A 21,911-nucleotide genomic window follows, 5' to 3' on the forward strand; every position below is an offset into this window, starting at 1 on the left:
ATGGAAAGTGTGGACTGGCCGTCCAATCCTATGGGGGAAGGGGAAAGGGGGGCCCACCACGTCGCACTCCTCCCCACCTCCAGGCTTTTCCTGTGTAGGCTGAGGCCATCCAGGCGTGTACAAAAGGGTCGGTTGCTGAGCCAGGAAGGCTGTCTCCCCGGGCTGCGCAAGCTCCGGGCCGCCTCTCCTGGGCTCAGGAGGGCGGGCAAGGATAAGAAGGCAGAAGCCCCAAGGCGGACAGCTTTGTGGGCGCCTGGAAGAAGGCGAAAGGCCACCAGCCCAGACCCCGAGGGCGCTTGCCCGCGGGACTCGGCGCCGCAGGCCAGGGCCGTCCGTGAAGGGTAGTCTGTGCCTACGTCCTGCCCTACTGGTACCACTCGGACACTCTATCCCCGTCCGACCCTTTGCAGGGCTCGACTTGTCTCCCCGACTGCCCGTCCCTAGTCCAGGTTCTCCTGCGCGGCCCGGGTGCGGGGTCTCCTCGTCATCTCGGGCGACACTCTGCAAACAATATGGCGGTCGGGCGTCGACCGTGGCGCCTTCTCTCCGGGCCCTCGGGGTTGACGAGGGGGGGCTACCGCCGGCGCTCCCGACCCGCGACGCGCGAGCCCCGGGCGGGCGGGGGAGGCGAGAGCAAGAAACCTGTGGGACCTGTGGGGAGCCGCGTCCGCGGGGCTGGCGCGCGCGGGGGCGGCCTCGGGCTCGCGCGCAAAGGCGCGGGCGCGGGCGGGGGCGGAGTGGCGGCGGCGGCGGCGGCTAGAAGCGGCAGCCCAGAGCCCTCTCGCGGTCGCGGCGGCAGCAGCAGCGCCAGCCCCAGCAGCACTGAGGCCGCCGCCGCCGCCTGGCGCTCCCGCCGCCCGGCCCGACATGAGTGAGGCGGTTCGGGTACCCTCGCCCGCCACTCCGCTGGTGGTGGCGGCGGCCGCGCCTGAGGAGAGGAAAGGGAAGGAGTCGGAGCGCGAGAAGCTGCCGCCCATCGTATCGGCGGGCGCCGGCGCTACCGCGGTAGGTGGTGGGCCGGGGCCGTCTGGCGCCCCGACGGCGGGAGTCGGGAGGGACGGCGGCCGGGCGAGGGCCGTCAGGAGGCCCGCGTTTACCCTGGGCACCCCCTGGCACTCCAGGGAGACGCACTCAGGCCGCCCTTCCTTGGGCAGAAATAAAAGAGTTGTGCCTCGTGGACAGCCCCGAACACTTCGCGAGGTACACCTACCACCCTCGGGAAATGTTGGGGGTGGTCGGTTCCGCTGGATGTTTGGGTTATTTTCTGGGGCTTGGGCCCCCACTTTCTCTAAGAGAATGACCTGCATCTTGAGTCGGCATGATCTGTTGGATGAGCATAGGTGTCAGCAGGCGGGAGTGGGTTTTCCACGGAGGTGCCTGCCTGCCTGCCTTGGAGGCGCGCAGATTTTTGTCCTTTTCTTCGCTTTTCTTTCCCTTCCCCCTTCAGATTAAACAGGCTCTGCGGCGAGTTTCCACTTAATTGTGACCTTTCCGTTGCTGTCAGTGTAGTGGGAGGTAGATGCATCAGTGATGGTTTTATTTTTCATATGGTACAGACATGTGACTCAGGTGGGGGGAGGCTTTTTGAACCTTTTATTTAAACCCAAGTTATCTAAGCTTGACAGGGATGATTTCCCAGCTGTATCTTCGTAAGGGTTATTTGGAGAGCGCTGTCAGGCTTCAAACTGCATATTGCCAGATGATGTCATGGGACAGCCCCCTCCCCCTCTTTCCCTATTTTTACTGGTGGTTGTGACTGGTTAATTTGAAGCACAATTTAAAAAAAAATAACCTCGGATTTTGCAATTTTTTATTTTCACATAATATTTAAGTACTTTTTGAAAGTTTGCTTTGATATATTTAAAGATCATGACTTGTCATGCAGCTGTGTGTGACAAAATAGTAAAAGTTTAGTGAACATTATACATTTTCTTTATTCCTACTTGCAATTCATTTCTTAAAACCTCCCTCTTAAATGACTAAGAACTTACTAAAATAGCTCACTCTTCGTTAAGTACTGTATTGGTGTTAGGAATAATTTTTGGATTCAGTAGGTTTTTCAAAAATGTCTGAGGGCCCTGATAACTGGAAATTGTTAAAACAAGCTCTTTAAATCAATGCAGCAAATTGCGAACAGTAATGATACACGTTTAAAAGCGTAGCTACAATTGATTGGTAGATTGGAGCTGGGGTTAGGGATTACCCTAGAAAATGCTTTGAAGGAATTTGTCACCCAGCTACTTGGAGACCTGGTTCCTGCTGCTGGTACCCTAGGTTTTCAGATTTTATATAGGAAGTCCTTAACTCACAGAATTCCAGCGGTTCATTTCTAAGTTGGTTGTTTAAAACAGTAAATGTATGTACTTATAGAAACAGTTAAATGAGTGGGTTTAGGTCCTCAAGCAAACGCTCTCCCAAAAACCTATTCATCTCAGTGTAACTGAAAAATTGCCGTTTTGGAATAAAAATTTGCAAGTGTGGATACAAGTCTACAGTCTGCTTTGGGATTTCAAGTTTTTCAGATTTTAGAAAGGTAATTCGGTACATATATCATATATTATTTAATACCCACAGTAAGGTCCTAGCCAGTTCTCTCTAATCAACCATCTTAATAACTGTAATGAAATTATGTGTTCATGCTAAAGGGAAAAAGTCAGTAGCGTCATGTCATTTCAGATTAGGTGCATTTTTTTGCCACCAAATGAGTTGCAAAGACACTTCAGTTTCAAGAATTTATAGGACTTTGAAATTGTAAATAGAGGATTATGGACTTGTACTACTAGACAAAGAGAAGAATATATTCAAGAAAAAAATTTAAATCTTGAATTAAACTTTGAAAAGGTATGAGTTGGAATAGAAGAGGATAAGGATAAATATACAAAACTTGAGGGTTTTTTTTTTTCTTTTTGAGACGGAGTCTTGCTCTGTCGCCAGGCTGGAGTGCAGTAGCCTGATCTCGGCTCACTGCAATCTCTGCCTCTCGTGTTCAAGCCATTCTCCTGCCTCAGCCTTGCTTGTGCCTTATAAAGTCTTTCAGAGTCAGTACCATTGATTATTTATTAAAAAAAAAAAAACAATTTATGACAGGATCTGTGGCAGAATGTGTGTGTGTGTGTGTGTGTATTTGTCAAAGAGAGACTTCAAAGCTAGAATTCAGAGCTAATAGCAGTGAAAAGCTTAAGTATAGAAAACCTATGCTTGGTCCTTAGTCCATCCAAAGGATAAGAAATCCAGGAGAACTGGGGTGGTGATTGACTTTTACAGCAGCTAGGAAGGCCTTGGTATGTGTGGGGAGGGGGAGGAGGTCTTGATGTGTGAGGTAGGTGGGCAGGGAAGTACAGCTTGTGGCCTCTTGAGTTGTTTTTCAGCCTCCTGTAGATTAAATAGAGCTCCTAGAGGTTTGCTTAGGAACCTAATTGTCATCAATAACTTTTTCTTTGAGACATTCCAGTGATTGTTCCTTTTTGCCCCAGCCTAATGGTTCTGCCTGTCTAGTTTGTGTTTATGACTCAATTCGTGACCCTACAATAGTGGCTTTTTCAGAAAATCATTGTACCACATTTATAAATGAATATATATGAATAAAATAATATAAATATTATAAATAAGTAGAAGGTCAGTTTACAGTGACCCTAAATAAGGTTGAAGAGTTAGGCTGTATCCTTTATGTTTACAGAAAGGTACAGGGGTGGGAGAAAGAATGCTGGAAAGGGCAGCCCTGAAGTGTTTTATCCTAAGACCATCTAAACGTGAAGGAAGTCCATTCCAGCTAGTGAGGAGGTGCCTAACACAGCGGTTTCAAGCCTGACTGACCACAGAGTTACCTTGGTAGCACATTAAAGTCCTCATTCCTACATCTCACCCTAGAGCACCTGTTTTCAACCTTAGATGCACAGTAGAATTAACTGAGAAACTTTTAAAGCCATCATTATCCAGGCCCAAATGCAGTATTGTTAAATCAGAATTTCTGGGGATGTTGCTCAGGCATCTTTTTAAAATTTAATTCCCTGGGTATACCAAGATTGAAACTTGACACTCTATATACTGAATTAAAAGCTCCATGGGCAAGGTGTAGGAATCTGTATTTTTTAATTACCATCTCCCAAATCTACTTAGTTTGTGGAGCAGCGTTTGAAATGGACTTGTGACAGGTATGGATGAAGTGAACAAGAGACAGTAGAAATCAGGCGTGGTGGGGAATTGAAAGAAATGGCAGTGGCAGTGGTTCCAGTTAGAGATTCTCAAGAGGCTCAAGATGGAGCCCTCAGAGACTTTCAGTGTTTGGGTCTTGGCCTTGCTGCTGTGGAGAGGTGATGCAAATCCATGGAGTCAAACAGAATAAAGAATTTGAAGTAATGTATGGATATGAAGGGCTGATGATGTGAATATTAAATTTACTGAGGTTGATGGATTGGAGTGGAATATTATAAATTAGTTACTGATGTATTACACATGTTTAAAAAAGTGGTGAATGAGAAAGAAGAAAATGCTTAGAGGTGGGGCAGAAATAACAGTGGCAGTGAGGATGAATTTGACTGGCTACTTCTACACCTAATCAGGTGAACAGAAAAGAGAGGTTCTACATGGGGTAGAACCCTCTGGATAGGGTACCAGTACATTGGGTTCAAGAAAGAGCTAGATTTGACTTAGGTCAGAGAGGTGAAGAGAAATGGGAGGAATTTAGTTGAGAATTTTAAAGGGATGTTAGCCTATAATGGAAGACAAGGGGAAGAGTTTGAGGGTGAGCATAAGGTGTGTCGAGAGAATTTGATGGAAAGTTTAGTAACAAGAATGAGAAGTTTGCTTATCAGTTGTGTATAAACGGGGTTGATGGAGTCCCTGGGACAAAATGTAACTACCAATTATTGAATATCTGTTATGTTTAGCTTTGTGCTAGGTGCTACAAAAAATGCAAAAAGACAAGGTTTTAAAAAATGGTCTCTGCCTCAGGGTATGCAGGGTTAACACATGAAAAGCAAAGCAATATGTAAAAACCACAATGAGCCATAGAAACAATTTGTACTATCAGAGATGAGAGAAAGGAGATCACTGTGTGCAGAACTGTGAAGAAAGGCCTTGAAGTAAAGGTAATTATTTAAGCTGGCTGGCCATTGAAAAATGATAGGATTTGGATAGGCAGAAGAAAGTGGGCAAAGTAATCCAGTGACAAAAACAGCATGAGCAAGGCTTAAAAGGAAAAATTAGTGAGTAATAAAGCGAGCCCAGTGGAAGCATGCTGGGAACTTGTGGGAGGTAAGAAAGATTGCATGGGGGCTGGAGCCAGATCACTAGGCAGAAAAGCTTAGACGGTTTTTTTTCCCCCTGCGGTTAGTGGGAAGCTATTGGAATTTCTGAAATAGAGGAACAACATAATGAAATCAGTGGTAGTGTATAGTTAAACTAGAGGAGGAAGAAAGTGAAGAAAAGAGCTTTGTAGCTCATGCCTGAGGCAATGAGTGCATCCACTAAGGTGGTGGCCACAGGACAGAGTGTAAGGGATGGGAGCATACACACCATGTGGGACCTAACTAGACAGCAGAAATGAAAGAGAAGGAAGATTAATAAAGGAAAAGGACTCAGGTTTCCAGATGAGGTCAATAGCATTCCAAATTAGAGAGAGAAAGTGTGTGTGTGTGTGTGTGTGTGTGTGTGTGTGTGTACACTTAACAACAATATGCCCAGCTAGGTATTTGGAACAATCTTGTATGGAAAATGTTGTGCTCTTTGTTCATTATGTTCTAAACAAGAGGTGAGATGGGAAAGAATGAATGCTATGGTGATGATGTTTAAGTAATTGAATAAACTACAGATATTACAAATATACAAAATAAGTGTTTATAACAATAATAGCTACTTATTGAGCGCCTACTCTGTGCTAAGCATTTGCCATGTATTCTTTTATTTAGTTAAATAATGCAACCAAAAGCAATCACAACAACCCTGTGAGGAAGATATTTTTCCACTTCACAGAAAAAGAATCTGAGAGTCAGGTTATGTGTACCTTGCTAAGGAGTAAAATGGCTAGTCAGGGACAGTGGTTGCTTTATAACGGAGATGTTTCCGACTCATGTTCTTTGCCCAATTCTGAACACTCGACATTTGCGGTCATAGGTAATAGGGACCATGTGGTACAAAGAAGCTGCACCTATGGCAGTATTTCTAGTTTGAAAAAGAGCATGTTGTCCAGTAACAAATTTGTTCAGATATTTGTTACTAGAGATAGAACAATCATGGGAAAGATATGTTCTAGGATATCTAATTGCTTTTTTATGGTATGAATAGATCATTAAATTATATGTAAAATCAATCTGATTGAAGCAAAATAGTCCAAGAGACTTAGTACATAAAAAGGGAGGGCTATGGCTTTATAAATACATACCCAGCATGTCTCTAAGTTTGAGTGGGTTGTAAAGTCTCTTTGTCAACTTTTTTTTTAAACCACAAAGCCATAATGTAGTGCTTGCTTATTTTCCCCTTCATGAATAACCCATTAGGACACAAATAATTTATAACTATATTTAACAATTGGAGAAAAGCGGTCATTATAAATTGTGAGCCAGAGAACCTCCAAAAAAGTCAAGTATGATTCTGCTTTGCTGTTTATAACTCTTCATCTATAAAATGGCGAAAATAATAATTGAACCTACTGCATAAGGTAGAAATGAAGTCTAAATTAACACACATAAAACATTTAGAAAAAAACCTTGTACAAAGTAAGCACTCAGTGTTAGATGAGATTATTAAAGTCGTGTGTCACATAACAATGTTCTAGTCAATGACAGATCACATAATCTGAAGGCAGTCTAATGCCTTTTCTGTTTAAATATGTTTAGATGCATACTTAGTGTTACAGTTGTCTACAGTATTCAGCATGGTAACATGCTCTATAGGTGGGTGTATCCTGTGAGCAATAGGCTATATCATATAACCTAGGTGTGTAGTAAGCTGTACTATCTAGATTTGTATAAGTACACTCTGTGATGTTTGCACAGCTACAAAGTTGCCTAATGAAGCATTTCTCAGAAAATCTCCTCATTGTTAAGTGACACATGATTGTGTTTATAAAGCAACATCTGTAGCTGAAAAGCTGTTTGTAAGCCAGCCGGCCCTTTCTCCTCTACTCCTGTCCTGTGGATTTGGTACTTTCCTTAACAGCCTTCTATATCAAGCCTCAGGCCCTGTATGTATTGCCTTTGCCTTTATAAACCTCCACCGTCCCCCTCACCTCCGAGTTATTATCCTTCCCACCACCCCACCACTCCCCAGAATTAAGGGATGTCATGCACTCTCTGAACTCTTTGGGGCTGGTATATGTCTCAGTTCATATTAATTTCTTTTGAAAGGGAAAAGAAAGAGCCTTCAAAAGGTGTACAGATACTATTGCCAGAGTAGCAACTTCTTTTGGCATAGTGTTTGGAAATTAACTATTTTTAGTTAAAGTTGAAGAAGAGTAGAGAAAGATCAACAGAAGATGAATGAGGAAGTAGGTGGAGATGAGAAAGCTCTGAGAAGCTTTGATTTCCCTATTTTGTCTCCTTTTTTTATAGTTTTGTAGTTAACTCTGAGTGAAGAATCCCTTCTTGAGTGGTAAAATGTTATACTGGTGAGCTATATGAATAACTACTTACTCTTAAGTTGATATTTGTAACTTGGAGGATATCTGTGTGACATTCTAGTGAGCCATGAGAAAACATTTTTTGAAATAATGAAATGAATGTGCCCTTTTTTTTTTGCTTTAGAGACTGCATTTATTCATTTACTTTTTTCTTTTTTTTTATTACACTTTAAGTTTTAGGGTACATGTGCACAACGTGCAGTTCTGTTACATATGTATACATGTGCCATGTTGGTGTGCTGCACCCATTAACTCATCATTTAATATTAGGTATACCTCCTAATGCTATCCCTCCCCCCCCCACCCCACAACAGGCCCGGGTGTGTGATGTTCCCTTTCCTGTGTCCATGTGTTCTCATTGTTCAGTTCCCACCTATGAGTGAGAACATGCGGTGTTTGGTTTTTTGTCCTTGTGATAGTTTGCTGAGAATGATGGTTTCCAGCTTCATCCATGTCCCTACAAAGGACATGAACTCATCATTTTTTATGGCTGCATAGTATTCCATGGTGTATATGTGCCACATTTTCTTAATCCAGTCTATCATTGTTGGACATTTGGGTTGGTTCCAAGTCTTTGCTATTGTGAATAGTGCCGCAATAAACATGTGTGCATGTGTCTTTATAGCAGCATGTTTTATAATCCTTTGGGTATATACCCAGTAATGGGATGGCTGGGTCAAATGGCATTTCTAGTTCTAGATCCCTGAGGAATCACCACACTGACTTCCACAATGGTTGAACTAGTTTACAGTCCCACCAACAGTGTAAAAGTGTTCCTATTTCTCCACATCCTCTCCAGCACCTGTTGCTTCCTGACTTTTTAATGATCGCCAATGAATGTGCCTTTTAAAAATAGAAATTATTGAGATTTTACCAATTCAGCTGAATTGAAAAAGTCAGTCTGAAATTTGAGTCTGCTTAATGTATTTCAGATTAACTTGGTTTTGTTCTAGATGTTTTTGTTAAAAAAAAGAACAAGACTCTTAATTGGTTGAGGAATTTTGACTGGATCAAATTGCATATTTTAAAAGTAGTATTTTACTGTATAACCATAATGTTTTCATGTATTTTTATCTTTTCCTATATTACAAAATAAATGAATAAAATCTCTAATGCCACCTTGCCTTCCTAGTGATAAATGAACTGAAATTTCTGAGCTTCAGGACTAATGTTTGTAGGGCTAATTTTCAGTCATCTATATGATCAATTGCGTTGATTTTTTTTTTGTGACAAAATTTTGTTTCAGAATCCACATCCTTATTTCCTAGTCTCCATTTAAAGATATGATTTATATCACTTAAACCAATTCCACTTGGGCTGGTGCTATTTAGGTTGGGAGGGAAGTTTGTACCTTGAAAGTAGCTGACTTTTCATATCTTAGTAGAAGGATGTAGAACAAAGTCAGCATTTCATGATTTTGTAACCCACCATCCTAATAGGGAACTGTGAAAAAAAAACATACAAAAAGAGAAACAAAATATCTTTACCCAGGATCAAGGCCTAAAATAGTCCCTTTGTAGACTGTAAATTATATCGTTGGCTCCAGGATGGCTCTGATTGGTAGTTTAGGTCAGTTTATTAAAAATTGGTAAAGTAGGGTATCTTAAATGTTTTCTATTTTAACTTGAAACCTATAAATATATGTTTATTTATCAGTCTTTTGTCATAATAACCTTTGCTCAGTATCTCAGGAAGCTACTCATTCTTTTGAAAAAGTAGTTTTTATATGCATCACAGATTCTTGGACTCATTGAGACTAAAGGGTGAATTTTATAGACATAGACGTTCAATTTAAAATATTTTAATTCAGAAACTCTAAGATAGTGAGATACGGCTTTTAAAGCATTTCGTGATGGAACAGCCAGCACTTACTCCTTTTTTCAAGGATTGGGTTAGAATGTGAAGAAAAATGTTGATCTTCTAAGGCAACTTTTGGAGTATAGAGGATGATCAAAGTAAATTTTACCAGAATTTTGAATATAGTACCACTTGTTAGTCAATTCAGAAGCGATCATGGAAAACCATGGTTGTTATTCTTATTGGCATTGGTAGAAAAATGTGACGAAGAAATTGGAAATTTAAGATTCAGTCTGTTCCTCAGTAGAGGTTGAAAGTAGGAACTCATGTATTCAAATAAAATTTAAAATAAGGTTGAAAATATTTAACTATATGTTAATAGCAGAACAGGTACTCTAAGTATTTGTCTGTTTAAATATCTTGAGATTATTTTATATTATAATCTTACATATAATCTATGTGATTATATCATCAAAAAGACCATTGAAGCCCACATTAGGTACTTGTGAAATAAGATTTTTGGTTAGTTATTGTAATTACTACGTTTTTCTGCTGTTTGCAACGTTTATTGAATTCGAGTTTAATAAATGTATGGTCAGCCTCTGCCTAGAGAGTCAGGTCTATTATTTATTAGGTTGAAATAAATACATATCTATTATTTAAAGGTTGAAATATTTTGAGTATTTCTTTCTCTCAAAGAATTCTTAGTGTTTTTCCCTGTGTTCTCTATTTGTACTTATCTTTAATCTGGAACAGCTGGTTGAGTATCCCACTACTATTCCTCAACAACCCCAGCCCACTGTTTGTAGGCTGGCCACATTCCAGGCCATCATCTTTAGTGTTCTCCTGTAGGACTCATAGATAACGTATACAAAACTCACGAAGCCAGGTGTAATAGCTGTGGTCCAAATTTCAGAAGGTTTGTAAAGTAATGTTCTTTAACGTTTAATTTAGTCTGGAGTTTGGTGTCGTATTAATACCCAGTAACTTCTTGATTTGATTCTCTAATATTAATCATTTTGCCATTGCACAAAATGATGCCCTTTTTTTTTCTCATGAAAGTCTTAGGTTGTAAGATTTCTCTTGTATGAGCTGATGTGGGGCAACCAGTGTTTTGAGGATTGACTTTTATTATTCTATCAATGTGTGAAAATATCTGATTAATTTCATGTCATCTCAAGTATAACGTGTCAAGAGCACAATTATTTTACAAACAAGAGACTTATTAGACCAAGGAATTTTTTTCTATGTTGTTTAAGCTTTTATGATTACAAAAAAAAAAAAAAATCAGGCTGGGTGCAGTGGCTCACATTTGTAATCCCAGCACTTTGGGAGGCCGAGGCAGGTAGATCATGAGGTCAGGAATTCAAGACCAGCCTGATCAACATGGTGAAACCCCATCTCTACTAAGAATACAAAAAAAAAAAAAAAAAAAGCTGGGCATGGTGGCATGTGCCTATAATCCCAGCTACTCAGGAGGCTGAGGCAGGAGAATCAGTAGAACCCAGGAGGCAGAGGTTGCAGTGAGCCGAGATCGTGCCACTGCACTCCAGCCTGGGCGACAGAGCAAGACTATATCTCAAAAGAAAAGAAAAAAAGAAAATCAGTCTACTATGCCTCCTTTTGGCAAAAGAGAATTTATTGGAATGAGGCACATAGATTGGAAGCAGAAAGCAAAGGAACAGAGACTGGCTGTTTTTTGTGCCTCTGCTATTCTCTTTTAGCTAGTCAGTCTTTTCTATATTCGTCTGTCTAAAATCTGGAAAGACCTCTGATTGACATACTAGGAAGCATCAATGTCCATCATGCCAAGCCAGCTAATACATGGCTACCCTAATTGCAGATGGGTTGCCCCTTAGTTGAGTGCCTACCTCAGCTCTAGTCCACAGCCATTCCTGCACAAAGAATAACAGCAATGCTATGGGGACCATAAGTGGGGCAATTTAAATAAAAGGGAACATTAGATGGCAGCCATGGTAATGTGCATAGTAGATCTTCCCTCAAACCTTTGCATTCTTCCCCCCTCAGGCTTTTTTCCCCTTCAGTAAAGCTTCTGAGTCATCCTTGCTCATTGCTTTCATTTTCTAACTTCCCATTCGTTTGTCAATTTATTTTGTATAGTCCGTGCCACCACCATTACCCTAAATCTGTTACCTCAGCTGTCCTCAAGATTCATAGTTGCCCGTTTCAGTTAGGCACATTTTAGACCTAACCACTCTTCATTATTTAACATTATTGACCTTTTTTTTTCTTGAAACTTTATCCTCCCATATTTTTAACACATCACTTTCTTCTGGATTTCTTTGGTCGTTCATTCTTAATCTCCTTTGCCAGCTCACATCATACATGCCAATATTTCCCACAGTTCTGTCCTTATATTATCAGATGTGTCCAATCTTTTGGCTTCCCTGGGCCACATTGGAAGAATTGTCTTGTGTCACACATAAAATACACTAACACAAACTATGGCTGATGAGCTAAAAAGAAAAATCACAAAAAAAATTGATAATGTTTTAAGAAAGTTTATGAATTTGTGTTGGGCCGCATTCAAAGCCATCCTGGGCTGCATGCACCCTGGGGGCTGTGGGTTGGACAAGCTCGTTATAGGTTTTCTGTTGCTATATTACAATAACCCTGTTATAAAAATTCATTATTTCATCATGCGAAGCATACTTTTGCCTAGTGAGCGTTGGTTCCTTTAGTAGTTACTCACAAATCATGTTGATAAAACCCAGTCTAGAATTTTCTTCAAAGATGCCCTCTTCTATACAGTGAGGTGTCAAAATATGCCTATTCTTCTGAAATTTGAAGAAAGCATTTTACCTTGTTTATTTCACTTACTTTATAATTTATGGGAGGGTTTGTTCATTTTCATTATGCTTCAGACTTACACCTGAAATCGCTGTTAACAATTTGGTCATTTCTTGGCCCAGGCTGTCATTCCTCTTCATTCCCTATTATTACTATCTCTATTCAAATTTCATTTCTTCCAGTAGGCCTGGTTTAGCTTCCAGTATTTCTGCCCTTTATTCTATTCCCTAGACTGCTACCATAGTGATTTTTTTCTAAAATACAGATATGATTATGTCATATCTTGCTTAGAAGTCCTCAATGATTTTTCTCTATCTCTGTTCAGGATAGAATCTATACTCTGTAGCCTGAAGGCCTCATAATATGGCCACTACCTACCTTCCCAGTCATATCTTGCTGGACCATTCTCCCTTTCTGATTCTATATTCCAACTACACTGCTCCCTAAATCCTACTGTTGCTTAGTCTTAGATAACATTCATGACAGTTGTCAATGAAAAAATGCCTTCTATGTGTTAAATTATTGTAGATATTTACAGCTAAGTTAACAAAGGTCTGTTGCTGAGGGACCATTTATTATACAAGCACGGCTAACCTTATTTTACAAATTGGTTACTTTCTTATAACTGTCAAATTTATGTGTCCAATTTGGCATTTGTTCACACTATTATTAAGATTTTCTGACAACAAAATATACAAATAAGCAAACTTAGCCCCAGTCATTAATAAAATTCTTATTTAAGCATCCTAATACATATAATAAGGAATGATTTACTTTTTCAAATATGTAACCTGTTTATATTTCATTTTCCTAATCAACACACTAGTTTTGTGTACCAGAACAAACTGCTTTAATTTACCAATATTATGCAAATTACATAATTTACTATTTTATGGAAAGGTATTGTGTATCACTGTCTTACCTCTCTTTTCAATTTTCTCTCTTATCTTTGAGACTGTAAATCCACTAGACATTAGAACTGATAGTTGTTGAATAACTGTTAATTGACTTCCTAATTTTTATTGTTTGGAGATCCCACAAGTGAACTAAGCAATATTCTTTGAGACTTCTTTTATTAAGAAGAGGTGAAGGAAGGGGGAAGAAAAGAAAATGTTAGTCTTTCCTAGATGGCTTAGGACATCAGAAGTTTCCCTAAAGTACACTTAGTTGTTCTGCTTATGTAATATTCTCTGGTTAGGTGAATTGCTCCTAAAGCGATTAAATTTAACTGAACATACATCTATAAAAGTAGAGATTACATCAGCCACAAAGGGTTGTTGTGAAAATAGGCTGATGTGTTCAACACACCTACTGTCACATGTTAAGCCCTTAATTAGTGACAGCTGCTATAGTGGGAGACTGTAATATAAGTGTTAAGAATACAGATTTCATGGTCATTCAAACTGGAGTTTGAATCCTGGCTTCCCATTTATCAGCTCTGTGAACATGGGCATGGAAATTGAATTTCCCCATCTATAAAATGGGGTGTAAATACATATAGGAATGTTATAATGTATTAAAGTAGGTACTGTAGTAGTCGGTGTATAACAAGTACTCAACAAATGACTTGTTTCCTAACACAGAAATATTAACCCAGACATTACTGAGCTGAAATCTGGCCAAGAATCAAGGACCAAGCAAAAACAAATTACAATAAAATCTATGAACAGGCAAAAATGTCACACCAGAAAAATGCATATGTGTTTTTACTTTACTCATGGAAGTGTCCCTCAGGTTCCCATGTAGTATCCATTACATCTCCGTTGCTTGTTAGGTCACTTTAGGTGAGTCTCAGACAGTTCCACTTTCCTTTCTGTGAAATGAAGGAGTTAACTAATTTCTAAAAGTCTCTTAATTCTAGAGATTTTTTAATTCTATGTGTATAGTGTCTGAAATTTATTCTCTTTGGGCTCTTTTATATTAATTTCTTTAAAAAGTAAATTTAAAGTGTAGCACCTATGCACAAGATTCACTGTATGACAAGCTCTGTGATGAACTTCTAGTCCAGCATGAAGGGCCAACATTAGAATGATTATAATTTTAGTGGAACAATGTAAATAAATTACAAGAATAAATAAGAATGATTGGTTTTATAGAAATGCTGAACACTGGAAAAAGCTTCAGAAACAAGTTATGATAGGCTATTCTGCAGTTACAAATTAGCCCCAAGTTTCAGTGTTTGAAAACTATTAAGGTTTATTATTGCTAATGATATAGTCTAACATTGGTCAGGATTGGCTCTGTTTCACATAGTCACTCAAGAACCCAAGCTAACAGATGCTCTAACATGTCAACTCAGCCTGGATGGTTGCCACAGTCGAGGAAAAGAGAGAAGAGCTAGAGTTTTGCCCCAGTCTTAAATGCATTGGTACTTTCTGACTCAGAAATGACAGACGTCATTTCCACTTGTGGCCTGTTAGAATGAATCAGATGGCTCTACCTAACTGTAAGAGAATGGGGAATTTAGTGAGCATAAATGCTTCTGCTATATTATATGAGTGAATTCTGAAAAGGTAAATGGCAATCAGTCTGGTGAATTAAGAAGGAGGAGATGAAAAAGAAACTCTTCCTCTACTGTGAAAGTGAAGACGTTACCTTTAGAATTTAAAAGTGGATGTTAAAGAAGTTAACTACTGTATTCTCTTAAGCATCTGGAAATTGGAACATAGTATAAAAAGATCCCAGAGAGCTGAGAATAAGCCCTGAGGCAGCTCTATAGTTTAATCTTGCACTTCAAAGTATGTGTGAAGATTTTTTGTATAATTACAAAATACTGATTAATTAAATAAGTACTATGAATTTTATAGAGTTGTTATTTTGTGAAAGATGTGATAATGGATAGATTCCATGTTTTAGAAGATTGCTATTACCTGTGCCTAAGGATCCCAAGTGCTTAGCACTACTTCTAAAAAAAAATTCTGGTATGCCCAATCACAGTGCTTAGAAAAACATAAACTCTAAAGGGTTATCTTTTTACCTGAACTTGTAAAGTTGCATCAAATGAGAGGATAGTCTTCAGTGAATCAGCCTGTAAGGTATCACATGCATCCTATTTATTAAAAATAATATTTATGGAGGTCACAAAAATAGTATTATTTAAATACACAGTTAAAATAGTAGTTAACATTAATGGAGGGTGTATAATGTGCAAGGAACAATGCTAATTATGTGCATTATCTCTGTTAAATCTTACAGTAACTCTATAAGATAGGTACTGTTGTTATTCCCATTTCCAAACTTCTCAATTTGTAATTGGATAGATAATAAGGCTGTTTTATATATGAGACAGTTAAGTCCTAGAAAAGGTAAGTCAAATTTATATACGTTTTTATCTATTATCTACTCGTCATCAAATTAAAATCTCTTATAAATGTTTGTGATTTTTGCAATAAAATAATTTATAGGTAGTAGGAAGTATACTGCAATGTTAACTTTTCTGTTTTTAGGGTTTGGACAGAGGAGCCAAAGGCCAAATTTCCACTTTCAGCAGTTTTATTTCAGCTGTTAGCCCGAAGAAAGAAGCTGCTGAAAACAGAAGTTCACCTGCACATCTTGTTTTCCCTAACATCAAGAATGGTAAATAATTTTTAAATATATTTTGGCTAAAAGTATATTTTTAAATTAGTTTTAAAAGTAGACATTAATTATTCAGCATTGTTCTGATAGGTCTAGTTAATACAACAAAAAGAAGCTGTATACGTATTTACCAGAAGCAGCAAAATCTTTATTTTTAGGTGAATGTTACCTAGAGTAAGAGAATGAAATACAAAACTCGTGAATAATAAGCAAATTTGATTAAAGAGGTGGCTACATTATAAATAAAATAATATACATATATATTTTCTATATTATAAATGTATGTATGCAAATATGTAATGGATATCCCATATTTGAGCAATAATCAATTAGAAGACTTTATGGAAAATATATGAAATACATAAAAATAAACCTAAAAGGAAATGTGTAAAATCTATTTGGAGAAAGCTATAAAACTGTTATCTAAAGACCAAAAGGTAGTTTGAATGGAAAAGCTTATAGATGTTATAAAGATACAACATAGGTAAAAAGATAAATGGAAAAAATGTACATTATTTATAGTAGTGATATCGGAAGCAATCTATATTAGTTAACTAAATTATGTTAATCTATACTGCAAATACTATGCTTCTATTAAGAAGAATATGATATGTATGTAAAGTGACTGGGAGAAATGCCCACAATACATTGTAAAATGAAAAAAGTAAGTTACATCATTATAGGTAGAATATGAATCCAGCGTTTTTAAGTGCAGGGAATCCTTTTGTACTTTGAGCATAGAGGGGTGCTTACCGATCTGTTAATGGTTTCCTCAGGGAGGTAGAATTGTGTATATATTATTAATGTTTCTTATGTAACTCTATATTGTTTTATCACGGGAAATGTACATTACTTAAATACTTCTAAGTGCCACTCACTTTGTAACAAGACAAAACAAACCTTCAAAGGTTTAAATGCCCCTCACACCCTAACCAAACAAAACAAACCTAGAAATATTTAAGGACATAGTTTCTGGTAAATCACCCATGTCCATAAGCTGCATGTGGTATAAATTATTCTTGCATAGAGATTTTCTGTTTGACACTCTAAGCCAGTGCTAGACCTATTCTACATTCTTATAGGTTAGTATTTATATTGCCTCATTTTTGAACATTTGCCTTTGATAACTTCTTTCTTTTATTTGCATACAAACACACACACACACACACACACACCCCTCTGTCACGCCAATATTGCCCTAAGGAGGCACCTTTGAGTTCACACTCTGATTTCTATCTACTCCATTATTTCTATACTAATATCTTGATCTCTGAAGTCAGTTTGCCAACTCGTATGCCTACAAGTTTTTGATTGGCCATATTGACTCTCAATATTGTCCACTTATTTGAGCTTCCATCAATGTGTGCTTCCCTCTCATCTGTGCCAGTCTTGTGGAATCTGGACTTAACCCAACTTGAACTTGGGGTATTTTTTTTTATTATTATACTTTAAGTTTTAGGGTACATGTGCACAATGTGCAGGTTAGTTACATATGTATACATGTGCCATGCTGGTGTGCTGTACCCATTAACTCGTCATTTAGCATTAGATATATCTCCTAATGCTATCCCTCCCCCCTCCCCCCACCCCACAACAGTTGCCAGAGTGTGATGTTCCCCTTCCTGTGTCCATGTGTTCTCATTGTTCAATTCCCATCTGTGAGTGAGAACATGCGGTGTTTGGTTTTTTGTCCTTGCGATAGTTTACTGAGAATGATGATTTCCAATTTCATCCATGTCCCTACAAAGGACATGAACTCATCATTTTTTATGGCTGCATAGTATTCCACGGTGTATATATGCCACATTTTCTTAATCCAGTCTATCATTGTTGGACATTTGGGTTGGTTCCAAGTCTTTGCTATTGTGAATAGTGCTGCAATAAACATATGTGTGCATGTGTCTTTATAGCAGCATGATTTATAGTCCTTTGGGTATATACCCAGTAATGGGATGGCTGGGTCAAATGGTATTTCTACTTCTAGATCCCTGAGGAATCGCCACACTGACTTCCACAATGACTGAACTAGTTTACAGTCCCACCAACAGTGTAAGAGTGTTCCTGTTTCTCCACATCCTCTCCAGCACCTGTTGTTTCCTGACTTTTTAATGATTGCCATTCTAACTGGTGTGAGATGATATCTCATTGTGGTTTTGATTTGCATTTCTCTGATGGCCAGTGATGATCATTTTTTCATGTGTTTTTTGGCAGCATAAATGTCATCTTTTGAGAAGTGTCTGCTCATATCTTTTGCCCACTTTTTGATGGGGTTGTTTGTTTTTTTCTTGTAAATTTGTTTGAGTTCATTGTAGATTCTGGATATTAGCCCTTTGTCAGATGAGTAGGTTGCGAAAATTTTCTCCCATTTTGTAGGTTGCGAAAAATTTCTCCCATTTTGTAGGTTGCCTGTTCACTCTGATGGTAGTTTCTTTTGCTGTGCAGAAGCTCTTTAGTTTAATTAGATCCCATTTGTCAATTTTGTCTTTTGTTGCCATTGCTTTTGGTGTTTTAGACATGAAGTCCTTGCCCATGCCTATGTCCTGAATGGTACTGCCTAGGTTTTCTTCTAGGGTTTTTATGGTTTTAGGTCCAACATTTAAGTCTTTAATCCATCTTGAATTAATTTTTGTATAAGTTGTAAGGAAGGGATCCAGTTTCAGCTTTCTACCTATGGCTAGCCAGTTTTCCCAGCACCATTTATTAAATAGGGAATCCTTTCCCCATTGCTTGTTTTTCTCAGGTTTGTCAAAGATCAGATAGTTGTAGATATGTGGCGTTATTTCTGAGGGCTCTGTTCCGTTCCATTGATCTACATCTCTGTTTTGGTACCAGTACCATGCTGTTTTGGTTACTGTAGCCTTGTAGTGTAGTTTGAAGTCAGGTAGCGTGATGCCTCCAGCTTTGTTCTTTTGGCTTAGGATTGACTTGGCGATGCGGGCTCTTTTTTGGTTCCATATGAACTTTAAAGTAGTTTTTTCCAATTCTGTGAAGAAAGTCATTGGTAGCTTGATGGGGATGGCATTGAATCTATAAATTACCTTGGGCAGTATGGCCATTTTCACAATATTGATTCTTCCTACCCATGAGCATGGAATGTTCTTCCATTTGTTTATATCCTCTTTTATTTCATTGAGCAGTGGTTTGTAGTTCTCCTTGAAGAGTTCCTTCACATCCCTTGTAAGTTGGATTCCTAAGTATTTTATTCTCTTTGAAGCAATTGTGAATGGGAGTTCACTCATGATTTGGCTCTCTGTTTGTCTGTTATTGGTGTATAAGAATGCTTGTGATTTTTGTACATTGATTTTGTATCCTGAGACTTTGCTGAAGTTGCTTATCAGCTTAAGGAGATTTTGGGCTGAGACAATGGGGTTTTCTGGATATACAATCATGTCATCTGCAAACAGGGACAATTTGACTTCCTCTTTTCCTAATTGAATACCCTTTATGTCCTTCTCCTGTCTAATTGCCCTGGCCAGAACTTCCAACACTATGTTGAATGGGAGTGGTGAGAGAGGGCATCCCTGTCTTGTGCCAGTTTTGAAAGGGAATGCTTCCAGTTTTTGCCCATTCAGTATGATATTGGCTGTGGGTTTGTCATAGATAGCTCTTATTATTTTGAAATATGTCCCATCAATACCTAATTTATTGAGAGTTTTTAGCATGAAGGGTTGTTGAATTTTGTCAAAGGCCTTTTCTGCATCTATTGAGATAATCATGTGGTTTTTGTCTTTGGTTCTGTTTATATGCTGGATTACATTTATTGATTTGCGTATATTGAACCAGCCTTGCATCCCAGGGATGAAGCCCACTTGATCATGGTGGATAAGCTTTTTGATGTGCTGCTGGATTCAGTTTGCCAGTATTTTATTGAGGATTTTTGCATTGATGTTCATCAAGGATATTGGTCTAAAAGTCTCTTTTTTGGTTGTGTCTCTGCCCGGCTTTGGTATCAGGATGATGCTGGCCTCATAAAATGAGTTACGGAGGATTCCCTCTTTTTCTATTCATTGGAATAGTTTCAGAAGGAATGGTACCAGTTCCTCCTTGTACCTCTGGTAGAATTTGGCTGTGAATCCATCTGGTCCTGGACTCTCTTTGGTTGGTAAGCTATTGATTATTGCCACAATTTCATATCCTGTTATTGGCCTATTCAGAGATTCAACTTCTTCCTGGTTTAGTCTTGGCAGAGTGTATGTGTCGAGGAATTTATCCATTTCTTCTAGATTTTCTAGTTTATTTGCGTAGAGGTGTTTGTAGTATTCTCTGATGGTAGTTTGTATTTCTGTGGGATCAGTGGTGATATCCCCTTTATCATTTTTTATTACGTCTATTTGATTCTTCTCTCTTTTTTTCTTTATTAGTCTTCTTGCGGTCTATCAATTTTGTTGATCCTTTCAAAAAACCAGCTCCTGGATTCATTAATTTTTTGAAGGGTTTTTTTTGTCTCTATTTCCTTCAGTTCTGCTCTGATTTTAGTTATTTCTTGCCTTCTGCTAGCTTTTGAATGTGTTTACTCTTGTTTTTCTAGTTCTTTTAACTGTGATGTTAGGGTGTCAATTTTGGATCTTTCCTGCTTTCTCTTGTGGGCATTTAGTGCTATAAATTTCCCTCTACACACTGCTTTGAATGCGTCCCAGGGATTCTGGTATGTTGTATCTTTGTTCTCGTTGGTTTCAAAGAACATATTTATTTCTGCCTTCATTTCGTTATGTACCCAGTAGTCATTCAGGAGTAGGTTGTTCAGTTTCCATGTCGTTGAGCAGTTTTGAGTGAGTTTCTTAATCCTGAGTTCTAGTTTGATTGCACTGTGGTCTGAGAGACAGTTTGTTATAATTTCTGTTCTTTTACATTTGCTGAGGAGAGCTTTACTTCCAAGTATGTGGTCAATTTTGGAATAGGTGTGGTGTGGTGCTGAAAAAAATGTATATTCTGTTGATTTGGGGTGGAGTGTTCTGTAGATGTCTATTAGATCCGCTTGGTGCAGAGCTGAGTTCAATTCCTGGGTATCCTTGTTGACTTTCTGTCTCGTTGATCTGTCTAATGTTGACAGTGGGGTGTTAAAGTCTCCCACCATTGTTGTGTGGGAGTCTGAGTCTCTTTGTAGGTCACTCAGGACTTGCTTTATGAATCTGGGTGCTCCTGTATTGGGTGCATATATATTTAGGATAGTTAGCTCTTCTTGTTGAATTGATCCCTTTACCATTATGTAATGGCCTTCTTTGTCTCTTTTGATCTTTGTTGGTTTAAAGTCTGTTTTATCAGAGACTAGGATTGCAACCCCTGCCTTTTTTTATTTTCCATTTGCTTGGTAGATCTTCCTCCCTCCTTTTATTTTGAGCCCATGTGTGTCTCTGCATGTGCAATGGGTTTCCTGAATACAGCACACTGATGGGTCTTGACTCTTTATCCAGTTTGCCAGTCTGTGTCTTTTAATTGGAGCATTTAGTCTGTTTACATTTAAAGTTAATATTGTTATGTGTGAATTTGATCCTGTCATTATGATGTTAGCTGGTTATTTTGCTCGTTAGTTGATGCGGTTTCTTCCTAGTCTCGATGGTCTTTACATTTTGGCATGATTTTGCAGCGGCTGGTACAGGTTGTGCCTTTCCATGTTTAGTGCTTCCTTCAGGAGCTCTTTTAGGGCAGGCCTGGTGGTGACAAAATCTCTCAGCATTTGCTTGTCCGTAAAGTATTTTATTTCTCCTTCACTTAGGAAGCTTAGTTTGGCTGGATATGAAATTCTGGGTTGAAAATTCTTTTCTTTAAGAATGTTGAATATTGGCCCCCACTCTCTTCTGGCTTGTAGAGTTTCTGCCGAGAGATCTGCTGTTAGTCTGATGGGCTTCCCTTTGTGGGTAACCCAACCTTTCTCTCTGGCTTCCCTTAACATTTTTTCCTTCATTTCAACTTTGGTGAATCTGACAATTATGTGTCTTGGAGTTGCTCTTCTCGAGGAGTATCTTTGTGGAGTTCTCTGTATTTCCTGAATCTGAATGTTGGCCTGCCTTGCTAGATTGGGGAAGTTCTCCTGGATAATATCCTGCAGAGTGTTTTCCAACTTGGTTCCATTCTCCCCGTCACTTTCAGGTACACCAATCAGACGCAGATTTGG

At 38.8% G+C, this 21,911-nt stretch overlaps 1 protein-coding gene across 2 annotated transcripts in view; it reads left to right on the forward strand.

Annotated features, from left to right (window-relative positions):
• The first annotated feature begins 724 nt into the window (after positions 1–724).
• The window catches only part of HECTD2 (HECT domain E3 ubiquitin protein ligase 2), a 103,749-nt gene continuing 82,562 nt past the window's right edge, over positions 725–21,911 (forward strand). The window contains exons 1-2 of one of the 2 annotated variants that reach the window (XM_034931082.3): positions 725–1,005; positions 15,670–15,799. In XM_034931082.3, the coding sequence (XP_034786973.1) occupies positions 868–1,005; positions 15,670–15,799 (268 nt within the window). In that variant the 5' untranslated portion in view covers positions 725–867. The remainder of the gene's footprint in view (positions 1,006–15,669; positions 15,800–21,911) is intronic. The other variant, XM_034931081.3, reaches the window with a different exon arrangement.

Source organism: Pan paniscus, chromosome 8 (genome assembly GCF_029289425.2).
Source record: "Pan paniscus chromosome 8, NHGRI_mPanPan1-v2.0_pri, whole genome shotgun sequence".
In the NCBI taxonomy this organism is placed as follows: domain Eukaryota; kingdom Metazoa; phylum Chordata; class Mammalia; order Primates; family Hominidae; genus Pan; species Pan paniscus.